General features: G+C 33.7%; 1 protein-coding gene and 1 non-coding gene across 2 annotated transcripts; one reads left to right on the forward strand and one right to left on the reverse strand.

Moving 5' to 3' along the window:
• Positions 1-14,390: 14,390 nt before the first annotated feature.
• On the forward strand, positions 14,391-16,617 carry LOC123227400 (universal stress protein A-like protein). The gene is made up of 4 exons (XM_044652184.1): positions 14,391-14,756; positions 15,466-15,569; positions 15,654-15,772; positions 16,343-16,617. Exons 1-4 carry the CDS (start codon positions 14,495-14,497, stop codon positions 16,437-16,439), a joined length of 582 nt encoding a protein of 193 aa, XP_044508119.1. The 5' UTR covers positions 14,391-14,494; the 3' UTR covers positions 16,440-16,617.
• On the reverse strand, positions 14,951-15,024 carry TRNAN-GUU. Its single transcript has one exon. It is a non-coding gene; the product is annotated as a tRNA-Asn (tRNA).
• Positions 16,618-18,477: the final 1,860 nt, after the last annotated feature.

Below are 18,477 nucleotides of genomic sequence, written 5' to 3' on the forward strand. Positions count from 1 at the left end.
TAGGGTTTAGGATGAAAAAAGAGATAAAATTTTAGTTTTTTAAAAATATTATTGATTAAATAACGATTTTATCCTTAAAACTGTTAACTTTAATAACTGACAAGTGAATATTTGAGTTTTCAAAAATTAATGAGTGAGACTTTGGGATAAGAGCAAACCTTGGGTGGGTATATGCCATTTGACCATTAAATATCACGACAGATAATTTTTTTTTTTTTATATAAAAGATTAAACAATAATAGATTATTTATAGGGAAATTAAATAAATGCCCTAAATTTTGGGGTTAAAGAAAAATACCCTTAAATTAAAGTATTTAAACAAAAATGTCTCAAATATCCCCTTAAATATAAAAACTACCCTTCTAATTTAAATTACTATTTTATTTAAGGGTAATAAACAAATTTACCCCTAATATTGGGGTTTAAACAAAAATGCCCTAAAATAATACCAAAACTATCCTTCCTCTATTTTCATATAAACCACATATCTTCCTTCATTTTTAACATATTTGAGAGGGATTTCTGAAGAGAGAAAATAAGTTCGTGTTCAAGATTTCGGACGTGAAGAGAAAAGTTCGTCATTTCGAGGTATTTATCCCTATTATTACTTAAATCGTTATTATTTTATTAATAATGTAATTATATGTGATATTTTATATAATAAATTATAGTTGTGTGTAATATGTAAAATAATAAAAATTAGATAGGTTATGTTTTAAATATTATAGTAGTATAAGATAACATGATATTGCTTTAATCGTTATTATTTTATTAATAATATAATTATATGCGATATTTTATATAATAAATTATAGTTGTGTGTAATAAGTAAAATAATAAAAATTAGTAGGGTATGTTTAATAATATTATTCTATCAAATTGAATTATGAAATAGGTATAATTGTGTAATAAATATCTATAAATAGTATTTTCAGTGGTATTATTTGTGTTGATTATATAGTTTATTTGGGCAATATACAAATTTACCTCCAAATTTTGGGATTTAAGCAAACATACCCTTATATTAAAGTATTTAAACGAAAATGCCTCAAATATCCTCTTAAATACCAAAACTACCCTTTTAAATTAAATTATTTTTTTGTAAAGGGTAATACCAAAACATGATATATTTAAGTAGTCACAATATATAATAGAATTATGGATAGGTATAATTATGCAATAGACAAATGTAAATAGTATTTTCAGTCGTATTATTTATGTTGATTATATATTTTATTATAGGATTAATCTAAATGGCTGAATATACTTCAATTAGATATGGGGGAAATTGGATAGAAAAAGGTGACAATGTTATAAAATACGTTGAAGGTAATAGAAAATTGATTAAAATTTCAGAACACATATCATTCGAAGAATTAATCGAAATAGTGAGCGACAAGTGTAATATAGATCGACAGATATTTAACATTCAGTTGAGCATGAAACCGAGGCATCTCGACGACGGTGCTTCGATAGAAATTTTGAATGATGAGGATGTTGAGGTTCTTAATGGTCTATCTAACCTCTTCAAAGAATGTGTTCCAGTTTTGTTATAACTACAGTTACTGATGATAGTTATGAGGATCAACAAGCAGATGAAGATTTTCAAGGTGGTGAGCCGAGCAGTTATCCAGAAAATCAAACTATTGGTCTAGAAGAGATTCAAAATATCGAGATCAATCCGAAACAAGAATTCTTAGAGGAAGATTTTGCATATATAAATGAAGTTAATGTTGATGTATTGTATCGCGCAGAAGAATTTCTTAATGGGAACGAAACAACTTTTCCAGATTGGAGTGAATTTAATGGAAAAGTTGTACCTGATATTCCAATTGAAGAACTAGAAATTGAAGAGAAAACCTATGTTAATAACGATATTGGAGGTACAAGTTATTTTTCAGAAACAAATCCTGCTGGTGGAAATGTTCTTACTGATGTATTTCATTGGTTACCATCTTTTCCTGACCAACCATCTACATCTAGAAACTCTAAAGCTTCGACCGATACTGATTCTCCAAAAGTTGGTACATTATTTCCTAGTAAACAACATGTCATTGATGCGATACGTCAAGACGCGCTTCGTAGGGGATATCAATATTACGTGGAAAAATCTGACACGCTTAAATGGTGCATCTATTGTCACAATGAAGGATGTAAATGGCGTGCACGGGCAGTTAGGGTGCGACAAAGTGATAGATTTGAATTACGTCGTATGGATAGCTGTCACACATGTTATAGAGATCAAATATTACCTAATCATAGGCAAGCAGGTGCCCGAGCTTTGGGACAAATTTTGAGAACCAAACTCATTTTAGTTGATCGTATTTATCGACCGAAGGAGATCATTGCTAATATCATCGACCGATATAAAATTGATATATCATACGCACAAGCATGACGGGTGAGAAATTGGGCGCTTCAATCATTGAGGGGGACACCAGAAAAGTCGTTTATGTTGCTGCCCGAATATTGTCTCAATTTAGAACATTGTAATCCGGGGACGGTGACACATATACTAACGGATGAGGAGGATCGATTTAAATACTTTTACATGGCATTTGGTTGTAGTATCCATGCATTTCAGCAACATATTCGACTGGTTATTTGTATTGATGTTGCTTTCTTAAAAGGTCGATATCTGGGTCAACTATTTATTGCTGTTGCATTAGATGGGAATAATCAAATATATTCACTTGCTTTTGGGATTGGTCCCAGGGAAGATCATAACACATGATGCTGGTTTTTAACAAAGCTGAGGGATTGTATTGGTGAGGTACCTCAATTGGCCATCATTTCAGATCGACATGTCAGCATATTTTCCACATTAGCTAAAGTTTTCCCTGGTGTGTATCACGGTTATTGTTGTCATCACCTCCATTGTAACATGCGGTCTAAGTACAAAAAGAATACTAAAGTCGCATGGATGTATTGAAAAGCAGCTAAGGCGTACACTGAATTTGAATTCTAACAGGTCATGAAGTCACTGTCCCGTGTGCACCCTGAGGCAGCTGCATACTTGTGTGAAGTGGGTTTCGATCGATGGGCACGAGCATATTTTTCAAGGCATAGGTACAATGTAATGACTACCAATATTGCTGAGTCATTTAACGCCTTGGTCAGACATGCTCGAAGTTTACCTATTACTATGTTGATCAAGTTCATTAGAGGTACATTGCAGCGATGGTTTTATGAAAGAAAAAATCATGCCAGTAAGTTCATATTCACTGTTATACTATGTTACAAATGTGTGTTACTAAACTTATACTTGGTTACTAACCAGATGTGTTTATATTTATATGATTTACAGATGCTTGTACTAGCCTAATCACACCTTGGGTTGAAGATAAGATCGTCAAACGTGTACGAAAGTCTTCAAACTTGGAGGTGCGTCCTATAACATCTGATCGATACCAGGTTCTTGATAGTGGCCAATATGATGCTTTGGTCAACCTGACGGAGCATACATGTACCTGTAGAAAATTTCAATTATCAAAGATTCCCTGCATGCATGTTATTACTGTAGCCAGATATATGAAGCTCATAACCTGCATTCATACTACAGCACAACTTTTTATCGTATAGTTTATATAGACGCAGTCAATCCATTGGGAGATCAGTCAAAGTGGCTTCATCCGAAGGAGGCAACTGTTATCCACCCACTATATGTGCATCGTCATCATGCAGACCGTCCCGCAAATAAAAACAGACGTCCTTCTCAAGGAGAGGTTGTTGAACAACTTATCTGTAACCGATGTCATCAACCTGGACATACAAGACAGAATTGCAGAAGCCCTATTCCAGTACCTAGTTCTGTACTATCAAGTTCAGAAAGAAAGAAGAAAGTTGAGAAATAACTGCACTTGTTAATTGTACTTGTTAATTTTAATATAAATGTTGTTTTTTTACTTGTTTTTGTAACTCTAATGTTCGTGGATGTTAATTTTAATATAAATGTTGTTTTTTTACTTGTTTTTGTAACTCTAATGTTCATGGATGTTAATTTTAATATAAATGATGTTTTTTTACTTGTTTTTGTAACTCTAATGTTCGTGAATGTTAATTTTACTATAAATGTATTCCTTGTACTTGTTTCTATAAACCTAATGTTTGTGATTGTTACTGCGAATATTATCTTTTTATGTCATTTTTTTCCATTATATTTGTCACTTTCGGTAACTATATCAAATGCAAATGCAAATGGATGAATCCATATATGGATAAATATATATAGAAATGAATAAATAAACATATATACAAATACAAATAACATCAATCAATATCCTGAAAATATAGATGCGTGCCTAAGCGAATGTGCAAGCGTAACGAGTCCTCCCCCTCAAAGCATAACGAGCAGTGAAGTGCTAAACACTCGATGTATCGTAACATGAACACCCCACAGTCACCTGATAGGGGTGCTTGTTGTGGTATATCCACCACCCTATGCAATGCAAATGGATCGTCCCGTGGACTCCGATGCGAATCGGCCCAAAATGATGTCGCAGTTAGCAAATGTGGTATCATCGACGTATATCCCAACATCTTTCGCGTAAATAGTCTGGGTCAGTTATGAAACTCTGTAAGGAGTCGTAAACCGTAATCTTCCATTCCTTCAAATCCAACACCCCTGCTACCCAATGAGCATTTTCAAAGTTTATTGGGATAAAAACCTGCACACGTTGATGTAATTGTACTTAGATCTTAATCGATTATTCTTCGAAATGTACTTAAGATTCGATTACTAACCTCATCGATCATACCCCAGGGTTGCAAATGCAACTCAGATGGGTAATCTGCATCCACCATATGTGTAAAGAGCAGAGGGAACTGGTAGCTATCCGGATCTCTCGTCCAGGCCCCATACTCATGAAGGATGTATCCAACAAAACAACTCAAAATCGTCGTCTAATTCTACCGAACATTCATAGTATCATCATGCTGGTGTCGACGTAATAACCCCAAAAACGAATCAACATACTGAAAAAACAGAAGATATAATATCATCAGGCTATAAAAGAATTATCTAACCAAAATACGAAATTCATTTGTTAAAGTGAACTCACCTCGTCAGACAACCATTCGGATGTGTTCATGAGTGTACCCCAAAATGCAATTTTGGTCTTCTCACCTATGTCATACACATGATGTTTCTCGAACAAGTTCGACTCTGCATACCACTTCTTGAATACCTCCTCACGTTCGGTTCTCGATAACTGCATAAACGGTTTCGTTCGTTGGCCATGTGGTTTCAGAGGATTCGTGTATGGACTAAAAATCAGGGGTCCCTTCTTGACAATCCTACCACGAACTGTGCGAAAATACTATACCAAAACAAATGATACGTTAGGTCAAATGAATAATAAATTATTCCAACCGAACTTAAAAAATTTATTAAAAATCTAAACTTTTTAATACCTTCTGCATCGTTGGAGTCATAGCTGGAGAATCCGCAAGTGAAGCTATATCGAATATATTTTCTTTCGAGATCGGCTGTATTCAAAAACATGAATTGACTAAATGGGATAATAAATTATTTCAATTGTAGTTATTAAATTTCTTAAATATTCAATTACCTGCTCCTGGCCCTCGTGTACAGAGATCTGAACAACATCATCAGTGACCTCATCATCTTGGGAGACAATATGAAAGTGTAAACCACTGTTGAACTTAACAAATGCAACAATTAATACATGAAATTTTTGACACTTCACCTCAACCTCCTCCCAACTCGATACTGGAGCATCCGCATGTGGTGATCGATCGACATCGCCGATATCCTATGACAACATTAACATTTAATATTATGAAATCAAAATATTGAACAAAAAAACAACAAAGTTTTCATTATACAATGTACGTACCTTTAATGTCGAAATAGACGACACAATGGTATCCGCAATCGGTGCAACCGCATAAACGTCAGAGTGCTGACATAATATTGATAATAACAAGTTTTGAGAAAATTAGACCACAGATGTGTAAATGAGATAAAATATTGTATATCCATATTATACTAACCGGAATAATCACAGAAGGTATAGACAGAGAAGACCTCATGTGAAGTGATCTATCATCCCCGACATCTTGTATCAATAGTAGCAATTAATATTGATTAATCGAAGAGTTATATTTAACGGGATTATTAGATGTATAATCAAAGAATCCAAATATAACATTTATTTCAAAAGGACGTTATAATTACCTGAACCATTGTAGAAGGTGTCATCGAGAAGACCTCATGCAATGATATATAATCACCGATATCAAGAGGCAATATCTGATCTTCTCGGGATGGTCTCTCATCAAACAACTGACTTTGTAATAATTTTAACGGATTAAAATTTATTTCAAAAGTAACATTTTTAAAACACTTGAAACAGTTAGCACTCACATCAATAACAGGTGGAGACGGGAATGTAAGAGGCCCTGTCGATAGTCTGTCACCATCGTCCTGAGAAGACTATAATAGCACGTATAATTATTATAAGGTTACAGATGATTTCGTATGTAAATAGATGAAATATCTTGTATAGTATTAACCTTTTTACCTATCCGACAGTATCTGTATGGTGATAAGATCGTCCGGCCTCTGTACGAGTCGTCGTATCCACTATACGACTCAATCTATACTCTACGAGAGTCATCATACCCTCAATGCGACTAAACCTATCCTCCATCTTAGCCTCTAACCCAGTAAGTTGAGCTAAGATAAGATTTTCCCATCGAGCCAATGTAGTATCGAAGTGATGAGTGGAGAAATCTGGTCCAGTGATAGGAGGATCATCTGATATTTGCTTAGTGGTAGGAGGTATATACACGGGATCAGGTGATATGTGTTTGGTGGTAGAGGGCCTAGGCAAGGGATCCGATGATATGTGCTCCTCGATAGGGTCACTGATCGGACACATGGGAGGAGGCTGAACACAAGCATCAACAGAAGGAGGAGCAACGATCGGAGAACTAACATCACGAGGACTCAATGGTGCATCTCCTAACGTCGAAGAAGATCGACTATCCGACACCCCTGTATATCAGACAATATCCGCATACCACTCCATATCTCTCTCAACCGGAGATAAATTTAATGAAAAATTAACATCATCCTACAAAATATTTATTTTCAGTATTCATTATTGTTATATCCAGAGTATATGTTAATGCTTAATAAATTAGTACTTACTGTATCTCCGGTGAAGATAGCTGAGATAGAATCCCATCCTAGAATGTCCTTCGTGTGTCATCTCAACATCCGGGCGGCTCCCACATACGACGACTCCTCTACCCATCGAAATAACGAGTCCAGCGTCTCGTAAATCCAAAACTGCAATATCAATATAAATTGATTATTGTATATATTTACAATCATATTAAACTAATTTTATTTTAAACATTCATTTTTTGTTTGAATTAATAAATACCATAATTACCTGAAATGCTAATGGAAATCCCATGATGCCGTATTACTTAAGCTGGTTTTCCTTTTTCTTTTTCGGACCAGAATCTATAGAAATTCGGGAGATGTTATCGCATATAGAGCGATATGTCATCTTCCACACTTGTACTCCCCACGGGTATGCATTGAATCCATCAAGATGATCAGCGAATTGTAATATCTTTTGGGGAATTGTTTTTCTCAAGTCACTCCCAAACAACCCCATGTGAAGATAAAACAACAGTGCTTACTTCACTGCATTAGTGTCATCCTCCCCCCACGGTCTCTGCTGGAAAATACGAATCAGATCAGTATATGTAACTGATTTACACCGGTGAAAATATGTCTGGAGGATCCGATCTATAGCCTTCGATGGAATGTAGAGATTGATATCTACCAGATGACTGAATCGAAGGCCTGTTATAATAGCAAACTCATATGCACTGAATCTGATATCCACGTCATTAACCCGAAACCAAAACTCCTCTCCTGAAGTCATCTTATTTACCGCTCGAAGGATGAAGGAATGTATTAGGACCCCACTAAATCGACTATCCTTCAAGTCTAGGAAGTGTTCGAAACATGTACGTTGAAACATTTGTAATTGTCTCTCTGTTAATAATTTTTTGATCACGGCTCCAATATCTCTATATCCACGTGTAGTAACTTGAGCCTTGAAGTGTTTTTCGAGAGGAAATCGCAGTTCATCTCTGCTTTCGTCTCTTTTTCTCTTTTGTATAGCTCCCTGTATGAAAATTAAATTACAATTATATTAAATTTATATAAATTTTGGAGAATAAATTATTCAATTCTATACATAGAGGTCTTATTCGAAAAAACAGATATCAAATTCGAATTCTACATGTCAAAAAACCTTAAGATGGTTAAATTTCAATTTGATCCCATATGAAAAATATCAAAAAAGCCCTAAAATTTAATAGAATTGCATTCTGCCCTCTGATTCCAACTAGAGGAAACGCATGCTGGATAACTCTAGAAAACCGTAATTTGCCCCACCACACGAATTCGCGCGTCAATCACGCAAATTCGTGCGCACAAATTCGTGAGTCAACCGCACGAATTCGGGGGTTTGACCGTGATTTTGCGAGTCCACAAAGTTTTCCAATTTCTACTATGCCCCACCACACGATGAAAACGCGCATTTTCACCCCTAACCACACGATTACGTGTAGTCCACGAAGTTTGAAAAGTTCAAAACACCTCCCTGTCTACACGAATTCTGACCACAAGAATTCGTGTGGTCACTGCGCCATTCGCGTGGTGACTGCCGAATTCGTGTGGCCACATTTCACCTTCTAAACTTCGTTTTTCAAACTCCATTTCAACAACAATCAACTCTACACCTAATCTAACATAAAAGCCCTAACATAATTCATCAAAATCAGCAAACAATCAAGCATTTTCTTCGAAAATTTCAAATCTGAACCCTAATGCTAAACACCCAAATTTCACATCAAATCGCTCAAATCGTGAAATGAAATGCATAAAGAGATGATAAGGGTTGTTTTACTAACCTTTTTGTCCATCGTCGTTGTCGGAAACGTCAGAAAAATCGTCGGATGAAATCAGAGTTGCCAAGTGCACGAAACGTGTGTTCAAAATTTTCTGTTTTCGTGTGTTTGGTTGTTGTGCGCGTGGTTATGGACAATTTTGAGTGGAGGGGCATTTTCGTCTCTTCACAATTTTGGGGCATTTTCGTTTAATGTTAAGATTTAGGGGTAATTTTGTTTTGCCCCTTAATCTTTGGGGTAATTATTTTAATTTCCCTTATTTATATTCTACCTTTATTATATATAGTCGAGCCAGATTGAAGACATCTAGATATCATTTTTTAGAAAAAAAGATTGTTTAAAAGTAAATATCAATAGAAAAAACAATCTTAGCCATATATTTAAAAAAAATTAGAAAAATTATATTATATCTCTTAAATTTATATCTTATCCTACCTTATTTATCTAACTTAAAGGAACTTCAAGTTCTAATAATTATTCTGTAAAATAGGATTAATTACGGTGGTGGGTGCATTTAAAATTTTGCCACATTTGAGGGTTTTCTAATATTTTTCCATCTTTGGTGCTTTCTAGATATTTTTCACAACCAGTATGAGTAAAGTCATGGAAGTCATCAAGACATCGTCTTTTTTAATAAAAAAAAGTAAAAGAACTCTTAATCCTATATTTAAAAAATTTAGAAAAATGATATTATATCTCTAAATTTTGCATCTTATTCTACATTATTCATCTAATTGAAAGGAATTTCAAATTCTAATTATTGTATTACAAAACACGATTAATTAGAGTGGTGGGTGTTTTCTAAAATTTTGTCACTTTTGTAGGTTTTTTTATATTTTCCATTTGTGGGGTTTTTTATATATTTTTTACTGTTGTCATGACTAAGGTCATGAAATTGCATGCATGTATTTAGTTCCACTAACTCAACTCAGACTCTTAATAGTTTTCACTCTAACTTTTCTCTTATGCCTTATTGGTAGTCTTCTTTTAGGTATATTTAATATTACTGCACATCCTGTATTTTCATACTATCCTTCGAGACTAAGTCTTAAGTGTGTAAACTTGGTTTGTAACTTCTCTTTACACTTTTCTTCAATGCACGACAATGCACTATCGCATGAATAGTCATAAACTTCTAATTCCATGCACGACTTAACCCTTGACAAGCATTCCTAGTCATGACATGCTATACATGTGTGCACACTTTGGGTGTACATGCGCGTACCCTCTTCTTCTCTTGTGCATGACTTAGCCCTCACAAGCATCCTTTATCATGACTGAGCACACGAGCATGCAATATTTCCCATGCACATCTAACTTTCCCTTTTGGACATATGTATTTCCAATCGATAAATTTGTCATTCTATATAATGAATGATCGTACACCCTTACTGTATGGGGTGCCCACTGTGACCATGTCTACATGTCTCAAATGGTTGTGCATGTCCTCCACACAATTGTTTGCCAATCATTAGAGAGATTCATGGTATCGAGTGTACAAAAATGCAGGTCCTATGCATGGTCGTACTTTACTTTACTTTCATAAATTTTTTGACATGTCATAGTTGTGTTTGTCCTTAGTATAATCGTGCATGACATTTTAAAAAACATGTTTTCAGTCTATTTCAGATCTAATTTCTCACCTAGCGTTTCTAAAATTTCAACATGCATTCTTATGAGTTTTTAATGCCCTAACAACATAAAAACAAGGTTTCATCCATCACAATCCATACCAATAGACATACAACTCAATAAATTGACTCACACCTCACAATTAATGACCATACTTAGTGTTTTTAGTTTTGATCATATTTTAACCATCCAAATGTATATCTTATCACCAAATTAACAGATTAAAACATCGGAAATCATATGATTACATATCATGAGAAGTCAACATATGGCTTGGTTCTCTATCTTATCACATATGTGTAGACAACTCATGCCAAGAGTGTGTGTATATAACTCACATCATCTAGGCACACATACTTGCACGATACGAATGTACAAATTCCCATCTCTATATAGCAAGAAGGGATAATTTTATCTAATTATGAAGATGTTTAAGCTATTCAATCATAACCACGTATTCACCATCAAACTAGTTATTTAAATTGCTAGATAGATAACTATATATACTCATGACTTTGCTAACTAAGTTAGATGGGTCACATTTGATGCCAATGAGACATATCATTTTAGTGATACATTAAAAGTAAAGTGACTAAACTGATCAAACAACATGTATCACGTTAAATAAAAAGTGATAACCTCCTTCAATGTGCAATGATCTAAACATGCAAGTTTAGTGAAACTTTTCAAGCACCACGTGTCCTTAGATAATGACAGTATCCTCTTCTTTCAAGTATACAAGAAAAAAAAAATACATAACGTGACATTTCTTTTCTTACTTGGATTATGAGATCTTTTGTTATCTTTTTCTTATGAAATCTTCCTAAACTAGAAAAACATTTTCTAAACTCTCTTCAAAAGTTTTGCGACAATCTATTAAAATCACTCCTTGTAATTGTTCATTGGGACATAATGTGAAAAAGGTTTTAACAATACATTTGACAAGATATGTGAGAAATAGCTAGGGATTCATGTATCTAGATCTAACCCTAGTTTTGTGAAGCAAAAATAAAAAATGTGAAACGGAGAGAGTGAGGAACTCTCTCGAATCTTTTAGAACAAAGGAAGAGTTGATTTTTATTAATGCATTAAAATGAATAGTTACATGGGCCACCATTTTTATATGCGTGTGGTTAAAGTATCCAAGTAACACCTTAGTTATTGTCAAATAGTAATTAAGCCCACTTCATTTACAAGTTGACATCTTAGTATCTCAGGTTTGATCACCTTGCAGTTACACCCTTATACTAACATCCCCCTTTAAGTTTGACCCTCTCTGTAGGTTTATCTTTCACCAACACTCTTTCTCCATCCCAGAGTGCACCTCAGTTCGAAAACTGGAACAAAGCTAGAAGAGAGCAAGTGTTGTTTTTCTTGTAGCTATACGCAATGTGCCTTAGATCACAAGCAAACCATGAGCAAATCATTGTAACTTCCAGAATAGTACAAGTTTATAGGAAGCAATGCTACAACAGTGTGCCTTAGAGTGTAGTTTCCAGACCAGTACAAAATTCATACGAGGTCAAAAAAAAAAAAATGGATACAGAGTCAGACTTTTTTTTTCATTTTTTTAATTTCTTTTTTTAATTTTTTTTTTCATTCTTTCCTCTCTTTTTTTTCATTCTTTCCTCTCGTTTTCTTTTCTCTTTTTTTTTGCGTTCTTTCCTCTCATTTGCTTTTCTCTTTTTTTTTTCATTCTTTCCTCTCATTTTCTTTTCTCTCATTTTTTTTTCATTTTCTTTTTTTTTCTCTTAAAAAACTTTCACAATAGCAATAATATCAAGAATTATTCAAATTATATTTGAGGGTTCCAAGGGGCTACCTTTGTATACCTTCTGATTAGTAGTGCTTTCAGATTTCTCCAGTTCTTGAATATAAGATCACTTTTTTTTTTTTTTGCACCAAACAACTTTATCACACCACCAAGTCAGTATGCCATGATACCATAATAACAGTGATACCAAAAGTTATTCAAGTTATATTTGAGAAGTTTAAGGAAATACCTTTGCATACCTTCTGATTAGTGGTGCCTTAGATTTCACTGAACAACTTACTCACACCATCAGATCTATATGCAGTAGACCTTTTATATAATCACAGTATCATACCATACAGACAAGTTCCAAAAAAAAAATTATTAGAACACACCGGAGCACACACAACAAGTTGTGCACAATTTAGATACTAATATCAAAACAATGCAAACCTCACAGATTCATGTTCACAATATGATTACTCAATCAATTGCTTTGTGCACAATTCAGATACTAATGTAGACCTCACAACTTCATGTTTACAATATGATTACTCAAAAAACAATTTCTTTATATACAATTCAAATACTAATGCAGACCAATGCAAACCTCACAACTTCATGTTTACAATATGATTACTCAAAAAACAATTTCTTTATATACAATTTAGACACTAATGCAGACCAATACAAATACTAATATCAACACATACAATAATCTATGCATAATTCAGACAATTTAGACAACAAAAGATTGCAAAAAAAAAAGATCAACCACTATTCCTAGAGTTTACCAAGGAACTCATACTACACACATTTAAGGAAGTATGAACATACTGAACCACAACATTTTTGGCAGTAACTTGGTCTCTTATATAGCGAGCATCAATTTCAATGTGTTTCGTGCGTGCATGAAAAACATGATTTACAGAGAGTGCATTTGCACTTTGGTTGTCAAACCAGATGACAGGAGGTTTGAAAAACTCTAAATGCAATTCACTAAACAAAGACATTAACCAAGCAATTTCAGTGGTTGTATGTGTGAGTGCATGATACTCAGCTTTTGTGGAGGATAGGGCAACCACCTTCTGTTTTTTTGAACTCCATTGAACTAAGTTTTTACCATGAAAAACACAATAACCAGTAGTGGACTTTCTATCATGTAAACTACTAGCCCAATCAGAGTTAGAATAACACTATAACTGAAGATTAGAGGCATTATGAAATAAAAGACCATAATCAAGTGTTCCTTTGATGTATCTCAGTACCCGTTTGCAAGTTTTCCATTGCAATTTAGTGGGAGTTTGCAAGAATTGACTGAGTTTGTTAACAGACTATGTAATATCAGGTCTAGTAAAAGTTAAATACTATAGGGCTCCTATAAAACTCCTATACAATGATGGATGTTCAAATTTTTCATTATCTTCTGGATACAGTTTGGTTTCAGTTGTAAAAGGGATGAGACAAGGTTTGGACTCAAATATATTTGTTTTTGACAAAAGGTCTTTTGCATACTTAATTTGACTCAAATGATGTTCAGTGTCATTTCGAAGCACTTCAAACCCCAAAAAAAAAATGCAATGCACCCAAATCTTTTAATGCAAATTCTTGATTTAACTGAGTAATGACTTAAGTGATCACAGAACTATCATTGTCAGTTAACAGAATGTCATCCACATACATAAGTACATACACAATCACATGACTAGATTTATTCAAGCAATCAAACCATTTTAAAACTCCTTTTATTGTTTTCATAAGTCACACACAAATACTTTATTGTTATGTACTATTCCCAAATGGTTACTTTCTTGCGATGGTGCGTATTCTTGCCTTCGCTAATTTGAGGGTCTAAAACTTTACTAATTTATTCTATAAAATTCCAGAATGGAAGTCAAAATCTATGGGACTTCTTGTTAGTTTCCCCTTGTTTCTAACACACAGGAATTTCATTTTGTTCTCATCTGCATGAAAGCCAAATGTCCAGTGGAAATATCACATCAGTCATCTCCATATCACACCACAAGGTTCCACGTAGCACAAATCCCTCTCCCTCGTTACACTTTCAGCTCCGCATCCCACCCACCAAAATCCCTCCTCTCTTTATATATTCAAACTCCTGGCTGGTTCAGAGAAGTGATACTGATCATGGAGACGACGACTACAGCTGCAAAGGCGTCAGTGGCGATACTGCAACCGGAAAAAGAGAAGAAACTGAAGATGATGGTGTGCATTGATGACAGTGAAGAGAGCTTCTATGCACTAAAATGGAGTCTCGATAATCTATATTGTATCGCCGGCTTAACTGCGGGACCAAGCCAGGATGGCTCCGACGGCTGCAAGCTCACTATTGTTCATGTTCAACATCCTTTTCAGCACTTCCTCTTCCCCGCCGGTCCCGGTGCTGCAAGTGAGTAATAATTCATAACATTATTTTCTTCGTCCCAAAAACTTATATTATATTTCCGCATCAGAATTCTCAAACGCGGACCTAAATTCTAAATCGATGAAAATTAAAAACTTGCTGGAGGACCAAAAAATTTTGACTTTATGAGAAATAAAAGGAAGAAAAATACAATAAATTGCCGAGAAAATGGGGAAATTCGCTAGAGGAAGGGCTTGAACCTTCGACCTTGTGGTTAACAGCCACACGCTCTAACCCACTGAGCTACTCCAGCTTGCTGATTTTCCCCGTTTTCATAAATATATATTAAATATTAACAATGTTTATAAAAAGTTTCCTGCACTTTGTGGCTTAATTTGGGAATGATTTTAGCAACATTTGAAGAGGTTTTTAAATGAATTTCGAAACTGGGTTTTGGTTATTTTACTAAAAATTCACCATCTAAAGCCTAGTGAAGATTTCCTACCATTCATCATTAAGTAGATTTCTTCATAATCAAATAAACAGTTGGGTAACTACTTTTGAGGCCAAGATAACTCAAATAATGAGCTTTGTCAGTGTAGTCATCGTTGGATTGAAATCTTAACGTATCTTGCAAATTTTAATATAATAATGTTACAAACCGATAACATAACCAAACCCTTTACAACTTCCTGAGTAGATTTTGATTTTGCCTGTTGTAAAGTTTCGGCTAAACATAAGAATTTGCTAGCAGCATCTTATGCAACACCTTCAATGGTGGAATCTGTGAGGAAAGCCCAGGAAGAAAATTCTGCTGCTCTACTATCCCGTGCGCTACAGATGTGCTATCATAAGCTGGTAATTAATCATTTTTTCCGATGATAAAAAGTAATATTACAAGTACAAACTTAGTTTAATTATATTACATGTAACCTGGTGCAGGTGAAAGCAGAAACTCTGATTCTGGAAGGAGATCCCAAGGACATGATTTGTCAAGCTGCAGAACAAATGCACATTGATCTTCTTGTTCTGGGAAGCCGCGGCCTCGGCAAGATTAAAAGGTGATCGATCACATTTGTATTATAAGTATGATCCATCATATTTGCATAATCATTGACATGTATGAGAAATAAGTGTATAAGAAATATAAACATTAGGGTTATGAGTATGAAGATTGAAATCCATATTACATAAAATTAACACTTTCTTATGTTTTATTTATTAGATATGAGACTTTTAGTCTCCAACACTCTCTCTCAAATGCAAGGACTATAGATTATTAAACCCATCTTTTGGCTTAGCGTGCTTAATCAATTTTTGACTGGGTGAATTGACACTTGTATCCAGAAACACTAATATTAGGTGCGTTGTCATTTGTATCTAGGAATACTTTAGATTATTAGGCTCGCTGTTTGACTCGTACTCTAATATCATATCGGAAATATATATATTAGACAGACAAGTGTAGAGATTGAAACTCATATTACACAAAACTAATTAGCTTGTATTAAGGTTCAATCCACAACACTTATATATCATTTTCTTATGTTCTATTTATTAAATGTGAGACTTTTAGTCTTCAATCAAGTGAAAGCACATAAATGAGTTAAAAGTTCATTTTCCATTTGCAGAGCTTTTTTGGGCAGTGTAAGTGACTATTGTGCGCACCACGCGGTGTGCCCTATTACCATCGTGAAGCCGCCCAAGGGACAAACCAAGAAGGAGTAGTAGTAGTAGTGGTAATATTTGTAAGAGCTGTGGAGTATATACACCGAGTTTCTGATTTGAATAAGTAATACGGTTGTGTTTGTCTGTGCAATATAAGGCATGTATGTGTGAGCTTCATTTGTGTAATAATGGATGGCACAGTTTCAGTTATTGATAAGCTCTTTCATGGGTTAAGATACTTTAATTGGGCCTTTCTTAAATCTAGCTAAATTTAATGTTTTACTCAACAAATCGATCCATAAATTAATAAAAAGTAATTTTTTATTATTTAATAACCCATTTAATTATTATAAAAAAAAAAACCTTCAATATGGTAATTAAAATTCAAATATTTAATCCCAAATCTAAAATTTTGTACCATCAGAAAATCTATAATTTTCTTACAAAATAAACAAATTTTATACATAAATCACACACCACCTTTATATCTTTGAACATTTTATTAGTTGTATCTGTATAGAGTGTAGAGTACTAACTAACATCGTTTAAACTTCCCCGTCTTTTACACTGTTTTTTGTTTTTTTTTTAAATATTAAAGGGTGAAACGGGTTTTTAGAAAGTTTTGATGTCTATTAGGCGTTCGCTAAGCATCAAGTAATGACTACATGACCTTAGAGCCCCCTACCGTAAAATAACTCTCATGCTAAAGCTCTATGCAAATAATAGGAAAATCAAATAATCTTTATAATAAAACTATATATATATATATATATATATATATATATATATATATATATATATATATATATATATATATATATATATCTATTTTGAATATATAAATAAACACACACTTACATATATTATTATATAATTAGATAATTTTGAATTAAGAATAAAATATTATTTAATTATGTGATGATATATACAAACATATACCCGTTTGTGTTTTTAAAATAGATGCACATAGTATGACCAAAGGACTATTGCCCATCCAACTTTTAATGTTTTTTTTTAAAGTCACATCTATAGGGTTTGAAAAACCTAAAGTCTCGCCCATGACCAAATTATCATTAGAATTTTTTATTAAAAATAGAGGTAAAATCGTTATTTTATTAATAATATTAAAAAAATATAAAATTCATTTATTTCCTCCCTAAATTTTAAAAATTAACAACTTCACTTCTAGTTAAATTTTTTTAACTTTGCAAAATCATATTCTAGGGACCCCCCCCCCCCCCCAAAATTTTTTACGTCGATGACCTTTTTTCTCTATCTTAAACTATTGACTGATGCATGGAAAGCAATCTAGAGTAGATCTCTTCGTCAAACGAAAAGATCTGTTCTAAATTACTTCATGTGCATTGGCTAACGATTTAGGATGGTGAGGGAAGGTCGTTGGTGTTGGAAAAGAGAAGAAAAAACCTTAAGGTTTGGGGGGGCGGAGGGGAATATGACTTTTCAAAGTTAAAAAACCTTAAGTAGGGGAGAAAATGTAATGAATTTTATATTTTTTAATATAATTAGTAAGATAACAATTTTACCCATCTTTAACAGAAAATTTTAACCCTAGTTGGCCTATAGGTGGGATTTTGAGTTTTTCTAACCTTGCAAGTGTGACTTAAGAACTTATCAAAACTTGTGTGGGAAACAATCCTTTGGCCTATATAGTATTGCTCTAATCTTTAATCTGTTTCTTCATCAAAGCATGGTCATAATGCAAGACCAGGGTTAAATTCGAACTGAGTTGAGCTTGAGTTTGAGTTTGAGCTCTTTGAGCTAGTGGACATTAGGCTTGAACTCGGTTCAAATTTGGTTTGGTTCATTTCAAACTCGAGTTTTTAACTATTTTATTATTAAAATGACGTCGTTTTAATACATATTGATTGAAACGACGTTGTTTTGTATAAAAAATTTTAATTAACAAATTTGGCGATTAACTTTAGCTCGAACGAACTTGTATAAGGCTGACTCATTTCAAGCTCGTTTAAACCAAACTCGAACTCGAATTTAAACGGATTCAATTCGAATCTAGTCCTATGCAAGACAATTAACATGTAAAGTTAAAATAATAATAATAATAAAACAAGTCGTTCTC

This window comes from Mangifera indica, chromosome 10 (genome assembly GCF_011075055.1).
Source record: "Mangifera indica cultivar Alphonso chromosome 10, CATAS_Mindica_2.1, whole genome shotgun sequence".
NCBI lineage: Eukaryota > Viridiplantae > Streptophyta > Magnoliopsida > Sapindales > Anacardiaceae > Mangifera > Mangifera indica.

Coding starts and splice junctions, on each gene's coding strand:
- LOC123227400 (XM_044652184.1), top strand. CDS start 14,495: ATGGAGACGACGACTACAGCTGCAAAGGCGTCAGTGGCGATACTGCAA. Junction 14,757..15,465: donor CGCCGGTCCCGGTGCTGCAA/GTGAGTAATAAT, acceptor ATTTGCTAGCAG/CATCTTATGCAACACCTTCA. Junction 15,773..16,342: donor GGCCTCGGCAAGATTAAAAG/GTGATCGATCAC, acceptor TTCCATTTGCAG/AGCTTTTTTGGGCAGTGTAA.